This window comes from Homalodisca vitripennis, chromosome 3 (assembly GCF_021130785.1).
Source record: "Homalodisca vitripennis isolate AUS2020 chromosome 3, UT_GWSS_2.1, whole genome shotgun sequence".
NCBI classification, from domain to species: Eukaryota; Metazoa; Arthropoda; class Insecta; order Hemiptera; family Cicadellidae; genus Homalodisca; species Homalodisca vitripennis.
In genome coordinates, this window is record NC_060209.1 from 157,853,566 (window position 1) to 157,865,412 (window position 11,847).

Here is an 11,847-nt window from a genome sequence, read left to right on the forward strand (position 1 = left end):
GTGATATGTGGCACCATCAGTGAAGTTCAATGAAGTGCCTGATGATGGAATCTTTGATTCAGAAAGGCCTTGCACAAAATAAAAAATTATATTGGAAAATGTTGAATTCGTTTATACTAGTGATAGTACAATATAACTATTACTATATTATATAACATATAACAATAATTATTAAAAGGAGGACTATAAACCCCTTATTAGTAGCCTTAAAAAACAAAACAGAATTTTGTAACCAAAATAAATTAAACTCTGAAGTTTGTTGTCTGACATGTGCATAGTTTATTTTGCCTGCTACCATTGTGACTATCCCTGCGAAGCAGGTTACATAATTTATTTCATAATATCTTGGAATAAGATTTTTATTTGAGATTGGAGGACTCCTTGGCTACAGTGTGTGTGGATAGTCAAGCAGAGTTGGTGATACGGCCAGCACAGCAATGAGTATCATTTATAGCAGTCACATAGCTCTCATTTGACTACTAATATTTGTATCATCATTGTCAATACTGACTAAACAAAAGCATAATAACATTTTTTAGTTGGGCCCTAACACAAGTGCTATATACAGAATATAAATGTATATAGCAAGTTTATTATTATAATAAAAGAAAGGATCTCATTTTGTCACTGTCCTTAGATATGAGCCTAGCGGGAAAACTGTACATGTCAATTTGGATTAGATCAGGGTAAAGTTTAGGGCAATTTTTTAATAAGTTAACACAGAAAAGATAAACAAATAGATGTATGTGTTCTGACATAAATATGTAAATAGCAATCAAATCAATATGCTTGAAATCGTATTCTAATTTAAACATACAAACTAAATTCTAATTCAAACAATTTTTTATAGTTAAAAAATAACTAAATAAAATAATTATCGCATTATTATAGTATGTGACTTTTCAATATACATTTACAATATTTTGTAAATAAATAATATAATTCTTTAAGGAAACAAAATAATCTCAAATTAATAAAACAATGTAAAATATAAAGCATTCAGGCTCAGAAAAGAATAATGTCACAACAAGAAAACTATCTCTGGAAAAATCACAACTAAAAGCTCACACTAAAATAACTGGTCCTCATTTATATCTTATTTTGGATTATTTTAAAAAGCTTTTTATTTTAATAATTATTTGTTGTTAAATCAGTATACTTAAGGATGTAACTCATTTTAGGAAGTTCAGATTTTTTTGGTTTGAACCACTACACAAGCAGATATGCAACTTCAGGACTAGTAGGACCGGATCCTTCATTGGACAGGGACTCCGGATCTGTTCTAAGTTGTGATCCTGCCTGGAAGACAGCAAAATCATTGTGGTTAAAGGTATCATAATGTTTTATTTGTGAAATAAAAAGAAAAAAATAGAAAATTAAGAGTCCACTTACTTTGAAATTGTATAGAGGTAAATCTATTTTGGAAGATACATTGACTGGCTAGACAGGCAGGAGACTAGCTAATCAATCAACAAGCATGCAAAAAAATCATGCTTGTATGGAAATCATTCTCAGAGAGTGACATATAATGAGTTTTATTCTACTCATTAAAAAGATAAAGACAGGAGATAAATAATGTGTTTTTCAAAAAAATTTAAAGAATTCAATGTAATATAAGAGATAACTCTAGTCCTATCATTGTTAGATGATAAGTTCGTAACCAATTCACAAACTGTTAAGCCTTTCATCAGAGGCATATCTTAAAACTGCAATACCAGTTTTAAGAGATGTTTCAGCATTTAATATACAAAATTCATTTAATAGTTATTAATGCTTATAAAAAGCTATAATTTGTTTTGTTGTTTAACTAAATAACTTTAATTAGAAACTGTATTAAATTTGTCTACACTATTACTTTAAAAAGAAAAAAGTTTAAATATGATTTTTTAAATTTAACTTCAAAAAGAATATTGAAGACCCAACTCAATATTTCTTATACAATCATTAGTTGTGATACACTGTATATTTTTCAAAACATAAAATAAAGAGCATGGAGATAACTTTATAAATAATGTGATTTTATGCAAACAATTTAATTCATAAATGGAACTCACATAAACACATTTTTTTACAAGATAATTTAGTCTTGGATAGTATAAACTAAAAATACATTTATCAAATTTACAGAATACAACAAAAGTACAGTATTTAAAAATAATACCAACATTTTTAAAAGTCAGAAATCCAAATATTTATCAGGAATGAATTACACCTACTTAGTGTAAACTTCCTTTCTGTATTTGCACACATATACATAGGTCTTATTCTACAACAGAACTATATACATTAAAGTATTTGATTCTAGAAATGATGCTCACTTTAAATAATTTTTAATGTCTCTAATTTTTTAATTTCTTAAGTTTCCAAGATTGCTTTAGTGTGCATACAATTTGGTATACCCTGTTTAGTAGTAAATTAAAACACATTTTCGTATTGTAGTTTAAAACAAAACCCTTTTTTAATGTCATGTAAATCTAATAAAATGTTGTCGGTTGCCGTGTTATCAGGTGGTCCCTTGGGGATTTAGAGCCCTACTGAACAGAATACGGACAGAATACAACAACCCTCCAGTGTTTGTCACTGAGAACGGCTACAGCTCAGATGGTGCTCTCGATGATGTTGACAGAATACAGTATTTTCACGTGAGTATAAAATATTATCATATTAGTAAAAAATTATGTGGTACGGTACATAAGTTTCAAGTATATACTTCAAAAAATCTGGTAAAAACTAAATTTAATATTGAAAATCTTTTTTAACCCTAGAACTGGCGGTCATTTCATCCTGTAGTGTCGGGCTGTTTTGGAGCTTCGCGCAAGGTTTTTTTAAAAAAATTATTAAAAATATAAAATAAAAGCAATATAAATAAGAGTATATATTTTTGTGTTCAGAATTTAAACGTAGAATTGCACTGTATTGTAAAATTAACCATCAAAAATTTTCTAATAAACACTTTTTTTAATCAAATATAAAATTTACGAAAAATATTTCTTAAATTTGGGGGGGGACCATACCTAGCAAATGAAGTTATAGTGAGAAATATTTATAAGTGAGATAGCCATTCTGTGTCAAATTTTATCTAGTTTCAGAAAAACATAAACATTATACACATTTATGAAAGCATCATAAAGCTATAGAACAAAAAGCAGCGATGCGTGTAAATTCTGAAAATCGGGTGTACACGTAATACTTTGGTAAAACAAGTTTTGCTAATACATTTATCTATGAATACATGTTATTTTGCATATTTTATTACTTAGAATAAAATAGAATGTACAGTAGTAATGAAATAATTACCATAAATTATTTTTTGAAAAGTAAAAAAAAGTTAAATTTTGCCATTATTCAAAAAATTTTCATTCAGCAAAATATAAAATAGTTTCTAAAGCTTGTACTATATCAAAATTTATAAATTTATGGTTTATAAGTAATAGGAAATATTATGTAGTTAGAAAACTATAAATATAACTAAAGATATTGAAAAAATATAGAATAACCCAAACAGTTATTATATATAACCAAAACAATTACAGGAAATATATATTTTATTGTGAAAACTATCTATTTACCAAAAATAAATAGTTACTTCAAAGCTAAAAGAGTGCTATAAATAACGTTTAGTAAGTGAAAACAATAACAAACTATGTAAAATGAATTTTAGCCAAGTCATTTTGCCATAGCCTACACAAAGCCGGTAATTTCTCAAACATATTTCAGTAAATAGAAATTGATTTATTCTAAAATATATATGTTTACACTACTACGACATCAAACAACACACTACACATTAAATACGACACTAAAACACGCGTTTAAAAACTATTATTAAAACTTACAAATATCCACAGCTCGGCACGAAAGTGATACAGAACGGCAGCGGCAATATGGCGGTCACAACAAACGGCGTCGCGTTTTCTTTTACATTCAAAATAACAAGCTTGCTACGTCATAACCATAATACAAAGAGGAATAAAACTCATCTGTTCCTTAGCATTTTTCTTCCCGAATCCAATAGTGCATGAATTATATCGATACGTTACCGGAGTATATTATAAAAAGTAATTATACGAGGGAATGTTTGATCGACAAAATTTTGATGGTTAACACCACAAAAGCGGCATTAACCGACATAATTATGTCGATTAACAGTTCTAGGGTTAATCTAATAAATTGAGTTTTTTCATTTGAAGAGGTATTTAATGTTTAAGATTACACACTACTAAATTATTTGGCAATCTGATATAAAAATGCATATACTTGTTTGAAAAAAATTACTTTTCAGTAGCATTTAAAATTAATTTGTGAACAGTGATAAGTTTTTATAATAGAAATTTAATAGATATAGCAATAGATTTAAGGTAAACATTTCCAGAATAGACTCTGGGGCTGTAAAGAAAGCAATAATGCTAACATTTCCTATCTGAACTAAAAATCTGTTATGATCGACAAGTTTAGTTGTGCTGAGAGTTGCATAGTTGTTAGGGCCAAAGAAGGGCTGAACAAAATAGACTGTTGCCATAACAGATGCCACATTTTCATGTTTTGCAGTTTCCTTACATGCTTAGTTATTATAAACATTCTAAACTGACAATCTTTACTCACATAGTACTACTTCCAGAGATGAAAAACTCTTTTATTTGAATAATTTTATTTATCTTAGGATTACTTGGAAGAAATGCTAAAAGCCATTCATGAAGACGGATGCAATGTAATTGGCTATACAGTTTGGAGTATCTTGGACAACTTTGAGTGGATGGCTGGATATTCGTAAGTTTACAGTTAATTAACTCATTAATCATGTTTTTTTTACTGTCACAAACATTTATCATACATATCATAGTGTGATAGTTACAAAATCCACACCTATTCATGTGTCTCTCTTTGGCCAAGTATTATATTCAACCAAGCAATTAACATGTTTCTGTTGATTCTGATAAGCTTCTCAGCTCATCTCTACTGATAGTTCTAAACTAGTGTTCAAGGCTTGTCTTAGACCCAGTTGGCTTTTCCAAAAGTTCCTTCTGTTTAAATATGCCCAAAATAGAGAAAGTTTATTACTTCGTGCCATATTTTTTAAAGATCTGCTTACAATTTCACACTATATTAATGCTCATGATAGAAAAGTAAATTTCTTTGATTGCTGCTTGATAATCAGGCAAATTTTCCCCATGTCCCATTTCTTGAATTTTTACTAGACTGTATAATTTAAAGTAGGTGTAAGAAATAGATAATTGATGCATGAGGCAACCCCATGCTTTTTGTTTTTGATGAGTGGATTGATAAGTTAGAGTAATAACTTTATATTGCAATTAAGCTGAATAACACAGTGTCACTGGAGTGGTGACATGCGAGTGGAAGTGATACAATGGGGAGCAGTGACATCCAAATGGAAAGGGTTAAGTCTGATTGAACCATAAACTCAGAAGAAAGTAAACAACCTTTTGCTCTAATATTTATACAATCCAAGGATTATTTTATTGATAACATTCATACAAGCTGAGCATTTATGTAATTCAAGGATTATGTCTATTGACAACAACTGTACAAACTGTAAACTGCACAATTCAAGCAACCAGCTTGATTCTGTATGACTAAATTATAAATTCTACAGAATGTGGTAAATTTTTTTTGCTAGCTTGATCTAAACTTAACAGTGACTAAATATTTCTTGTGAAGTGTGTGTTGTGTAAAAACTGAATGTTATTATTGTTATAATGTTACTGTTGCCCATAGTTAGGATTGTGAAAAAACTAACTGGCAATCATGATTTAACAATGAAATTGTTCGGAAAGTTTACAAATATGTTGATAAACCACTGTGGATGAATAAAAATGTTGTGTTCCAGGGAAAGATTTGGTATCCACAATGTAGATTTCAGTGACTCAAAACGGCCAAGAGAGAAGAGAAAGTCTGTGGAATACTTCAAGAAACTAATGCAGACAAGAGAATTGCCCGACGTATGATTGTAAATATTAGTATTGTAACATTCAGAGCTCACATGGCTAGCAGATCTTCACAGTATTATTTACTTCAGTGTTATAAACACTGAGTTATATGCTTGAGCATTTATTTTGAGCTTAGCATAAATGAGTTGCTCAAAATAGTTACAGCTTTAGATTAGATATAAATACATATTTTTAATATTACTGACAATAAATATACTTCCATTTATTAATATTGTATCAATAGAGTAGTAACAGTGATAAATATTACTTAAAATGGATTAAATAAAGAAATTTAAAATATGTTTTTTATTCTTTTTTTCCTTAAACACAGCTAAAAATGAAATTAACGAAACAAATATAAACACTATTAATGGTACTCATGAGACTTTTATTTCATTTTATGTCATATTGCTTGAATTATGAAACAATTATGTAGAAATTGTAAAACATAATTTTAACTTTTTTCTTGATTATTTTGTATAAATCAATTGTATACACCAGTTATCCCATTTAATAAAAATAAATTATGCAATGTCTTAAATACAGCATTTTTAATATTAGTATTTGTACATTTTTTGACAAAATCCTAATAAAAACCTAGGGACACACACGACTGTCTAAAGTTGATGGGATAAAGCATTTCCGAAACAAGTATAATAAAAAAAAATTGTAAACAGAGTGTATTGTATTATGGAGTATTGTATTGTAAATAGGCCACTATTAAGGTCTTTCTTCCGTTTGGGGTAAAAAATTTAAAAAGTGAGCATTGCAATAACACATGTGTAGGGGCTGTGTTCCGCCCCTATTGTATGAAGGTCAGTACTTGCTATTTTATAGCCTTAGAATGTAATCAATTCTTAATGGAAAACAAGCTAATAGCATAATAATATATTCAGCACTGTCTGACTATATTATAAAAGAAATTTTGCAAAATAACACATTTGTTGAAAAGTAAACATATATATTCTGGCGCATACACGGAAATATGACTACTGCCTACAAAATAGTCTGGCATCTGGCAGCAGTCAATTAATGACTTATTCAATGCTGTTACAGTCACAAGACATCAGACAGTATAATTTTCACTCTGTAGTAATGCATACAACAAATCATAATAACATTTAGTTGAGTTATTTTCTGTTTTAAAATGGATTTATACCAATATTAATAAAAAAAAAAAAAAATGTTTTAAACATAAAACCTAATATGTAAAATGGTTATTATATTACTAAACTGTCACTATATTTAGTGTAACTTTATAACTATGAAATGTCATTAGTACTAGTAACAATATTTAAAATATAAGACATGTGTTTGAAATTAAATATAATGTAAACTAAATTATATAAATGTTCAAGTTTATTGCCTATATCCTGGATCTTTCTCTTTGGGTTAATAAAAAATGAGGTCTTTACAGGAATTAAGATGTTGAAATTGAAGATCAAAGAGACATTATATGTAGGTAAATTTATACATGCACATCAGGCTGTCTTTTTATGTATTATTCTTTGACCTCAGTGTATTTATGAGTCAAGGGAAGTCTTTTTGATACCTTTATAATAAAAAGGCTCCTACTGCATAATTATGTGTCTTATTGTTAAATAAGCATTCTGAATCTCATTATCGGTAGAAACCCCTTATTCACACATTCATATAAATGAATATATGAAAATTTTAAGGTGTTAGATAAGGGCTATGAGCAGGAATATTGATAATATCCCATCCAAATGTACCCCAAGAGTTTCTTTGTGGTGTTGACTGTGTGGAGATCTGCACTGTCAAGAAAAAAGAACACTCCCTTAGTTAATATTACACATTTTTAAGAGTTCAACAATAATATGTAGCATTATTTTCCATGGGAAAAAGTTCAATGAGATGTTTGAAGAATCGCTTTACTGTTACAAATGAAAAACGCCATAATTTTGCATGCTTTAACAATACATTAATTTTTTTATGATTATAAAGAAGTATACCTCTACTGAATTAGTTGTCATTAGAGTGCAGTGGATCCACATTTCATCAGTCAGTAGAATTAAGGAATTGCCTGTCTTCCTTTTGGTACCTTCCTAACACTCTGGGAGCTAAGATAAACTTGTACCTCTCAACTGTGACATGACTGGTGCTCCTGGTTTGGGCAAGCGTATCTTTAAAGTGGTCATGCTCATTTATGCATTGACTGAGTTTATTAGAAAAAGTACCGTTGAAATTGTTGTAAAAATAGTTGGTATCTTGTGAATTTGTTATAACTGATGTATAACAGCCGATGCCTTTCAAAAGACAAAATGTTTACTGCTCCTGGCCTGTGCAAGCTTACCTTGAAAGTGGTTGTACTCACTTGTGTATTGACTGATTTCGTTGAAACAAGTACAATTGGAATTGTAATAAAAAACTTAAAATAAAAATTTGTAATCAAAATAGTTGGTAACTAGTAAATCTTATAACTTTTTTAACTGTACTGTTATTTTGTTATTTGAATTACAAAATTTTCAACAGACGCAATGTTGATAATATTAAAGAAAATAACTCAATAAAAAAAGTCTTTCTCTAATCTATTAAAACCTATGTGCCAAAATTGGTTTCTTTAGTTTAATTAATTTTTAGAGATAATTTTTTTATAAAAAATACAAAATGGCGGCTAGCTGTTGAACAAGACATTTCTCGACCTATGTTTATATGACATTTGTTGTTTGAAATTATGAGCATTATCACCCACAGAAGTCTGTGGCAGCCTTTTGTGAACACCCTGTATGTCAGAAGAGACCGAATTATGCTTCTAAATCCAGAGCTGACAAGATTTTGAATATAGAGACACTCATTTCAAACTGGTACTACAAGATTTTTCAGTGTTCTACTATCAACAAGTTTTTGAATACAGCACTGCTTAGTTTGTAACAAAAACTCTTTGAGCTTCAGAGGCTTATTAACCTGTTGACGAGTGCCGCAAAACATACCCAAATGAGTGCGCCCGGCAATTGCCGTTTGGTCCCATATGAGGGAGCACGGCATTTTCCGTTGCAGACTAATGACTGTCAGTTCGTTCTCACTGACTTACTGTGACATCTAGTGGACATTTTTGGAACTTTTTCAGTTGTTCCTAATAGTGTCACTGTACAGTGTTGCTAGTCCTGTATCGTGGTGGTACCTGGTGATAATTTTTAAAACTATTTTACGGAGGCGGGACACAAGACCCTCTACGCCTCCAAGGTCACCATTGTATAAGGCCACTCCCCCAGAATGACACAAAGAAGCGTAAACTACTCTGGCAGTGCTATGTGTGCAAACACACCACTCGAACTGGACAAAGAAGAAAAGAAACCAGCTATTAATGTTCAACATGTAAGGTCGCCCTTTCTATATATCCTTGTTTTGAGCAGTATCACACACACACTAGCAAAGTTTTAAAACAATATTATTACTTTTAACAATCTACAATGCATTTTTATATACATTTAAACTATAATAAACAAGTTTACTAACATCTAAAAGTTTTTTTTATTTTACTCCCTAAAAGTCTGTCACTGGTCAATGTGGCACTCAGTATAGACCGTCATAGCGGCACGGCAAATGCCGTGCGCACTCGTCAACAGGTTCAAAGAGATTTTAGACGTAGACTTTAAACTTTTTGGACATACCTCATATAAACCAAGCAGCGCTGGAGGCTCGTTAACATGTTGATGAGAAATGACTTACTGCAACAGAATATTTAACCAAAACATTTTTAGTACACCCATTTTTTTACCTCAAATTTGAAAAAAATACACACATAGCAGCTGTGTTACTTTACTATTTACCTACCCAATCTAACTTATTTTTAAGGTAATGAAAATGCAAGTAAGGAGTTAGGACCGGTGGACACAAGCATAGCAGGTAGTTGAGAGCAGATTGATCCAGCTGTGTACGATGTTGCTGACTAAATGGGGTAGGTTTTTCTAACTTACAAAGTATTTTGTAGTGAAGCATAGTTATTAATATCAAAGATAATGCCTTATCAACTGCTTAAATGGAGCAGATCTTGTAATGAATGCTTCATGCTTCATATTGACATGGAAAATCCTAGGAAATTAAAAAAAGGTATAAGGAAAAACGTCTATACATTCAAATAATGGCAAATTAAAAAAAAAATTATGGTTGCCTGTAAAGTCGGTTTTACGGGCGAAGATTTTACGTGACAACGTCTTTTTCTCGGTAGAATATTTATTGATATGAATATTATTAAATTGCACAATAGGAACAAGGAATTGAATGAAAATAAGAATTGCACAAATTTTAACTATAGAAATATATTTTGTTTACTAAAACATTGTACATAATTTGAAATTAATTAAAATTTGTTATTGTAAATGGTAAAGTTGAATAAAACATTTACTAAAATTGGAATTTGAAATTCTTGCTAAACACAGTTAAATTCTAACTCCGCGCGTGGTGATTGGTCGGTTTAGTTCGTTTGTTTGGTCACACTGTTATGACAGGTTAGAGGTTATAATTTTGTTATTTTAAATGTTTGACTAGCAATACGCGCTGTTTCTTCTCAATCGACTGAATTACGATTGATTGCAGAGTGATTTAAACTAATAATTTACTTAACACTATCAACATTTGTCAATAGTATGACATAACCTATAAACTCAGTTTCTCAACTTTTGTGTCAATCTAACAATTAATCAATCAATCATAGTTTACGATAATGAAATATCAGTGTACAATTATTTACCTTTATTGTTGCAGTTGTTGTAAATGACGAATCTAAGCACTCCACATTTTCACGAATAAACATAGTTATCTGCTTTATCCCGTGCGGCGGACCCACAGTTATCTGCTTTATCCCGTGCGGATCCCGTGCGGCGGACCCACTGGACGGGCATCGTAACGTTACCCGGGCGTTACACTTTTTCATGAGTGACTCCGAACCGCAACCTAATTTAAGACGTTGTCACGTCAATATTGATATTGAAAAATTGGTGTTATTACTACCAGTTAAAGAATACATAACAAAATGGTCAAGAAAAGTTACTTTATATCAATAGCCTATATTCTATATATGAATCCATAATCACACCGAAGAGATCATAGACCTAAACACTGAAATACAAGTTCAGACATGATGTTTCCTTAAAGAAGTAATTTAGATCTTTATAAGCACATGTGGTATTACAACAAGTTAGTACAGGTTTTAGACAACTACATTTTCTATTTTTATCCTACCAGTTATTAAATCAATAGGTTTTTTAAATAATGTTATAAAATATTTTTGGGTCATAAAAATTTACCAAACGATGACTGAAAAATGTTACAAATAAAACTAACTATACAATGTAAGACCCTTAAGAAGTGTAACTTCAAATTTATAAAAACAATTAATAAAGTGCTTTATTTGTTAAGTATTGTTTAAGATTACTTTTGAATTTAGGGATAGAAATTTCTAATTTAATATTTTCTGGTATTTTGTTATCAAAACATTCCTGCATATTGAGGTTTTTTGTAAAACAGTGCCAATCAATGAGAAGAGGTCGCCAATTCATTCAGTTGCCGGTTTTATATTGATGGTAGTTACCTTTAAGTATTTAATCTCTCATTCTGGACTTGACTGATAGTATAACTTCGTAAATATAACTACAATCTGTAGACTGTAAGAGTTTAAACTCTGCAAACTTTTCTTTATTTCATGTTTTAAATCCAGGGGTAGGGTACGATAAGCGGACCCGGTTTTTTATATCAAAATTGGCAAACGATATATCTTAATCATAACCATCGATATAATCAATCGATACTGATTAATTATTTTGAATAATTAACTTAAATAATCTATATCAACAGCTGTAACACTTTTAAATAATACTCGTAATGTAATATTTCCATTTGATAAAAGTAGCCTAATATTTAATTATTAAAAATGGCACTAAAC

At 30.1% G+C, this 11,847-nt stretch overlaps 1 protein-coding gene across 3 annotated transcripts in view; it reads left to right on the forward strand.

Moving 5' to 3' along the window:
• Nucleotides 1-6,254, forward strand: part of LOC124357705 (myrosinase 1-like) — a 39,775-nt gene extending 33,521 nt beyond the window's left edge. For all 3 annotated transcript variants that reach the window (XM_046809713.1, XM_046809715.1, XM_046809714.1), the window contains exons 9-12: nucleotides 1,182-1,330; nucleotides 2,508-2,642; nucleotides 4,661-4,767; nucleotides 5,846-6,254. In XM_046809713.1, the coding sequence (XP_046665669.1) occupies nucleotides 1,182-1,330; nucleotides 2,508-2,642; nucleotides 4,661-4,767; nucleotides 5,846-5,963 (509 nt within the window). In that variant the 3' untranslated portion in view covers nucleotides 5,964-6,254. The remainder of the gene's footprint in view (nucleotides 1-1,181; nucleotides 1,331-2,507; nucleotides 2,643-4,660; nucleotides 4,768-5,845) is intronic.
• The last annotated feature ends 5,593 nt before the right edge of the window (nucleotides 6,255-11,847 follow it).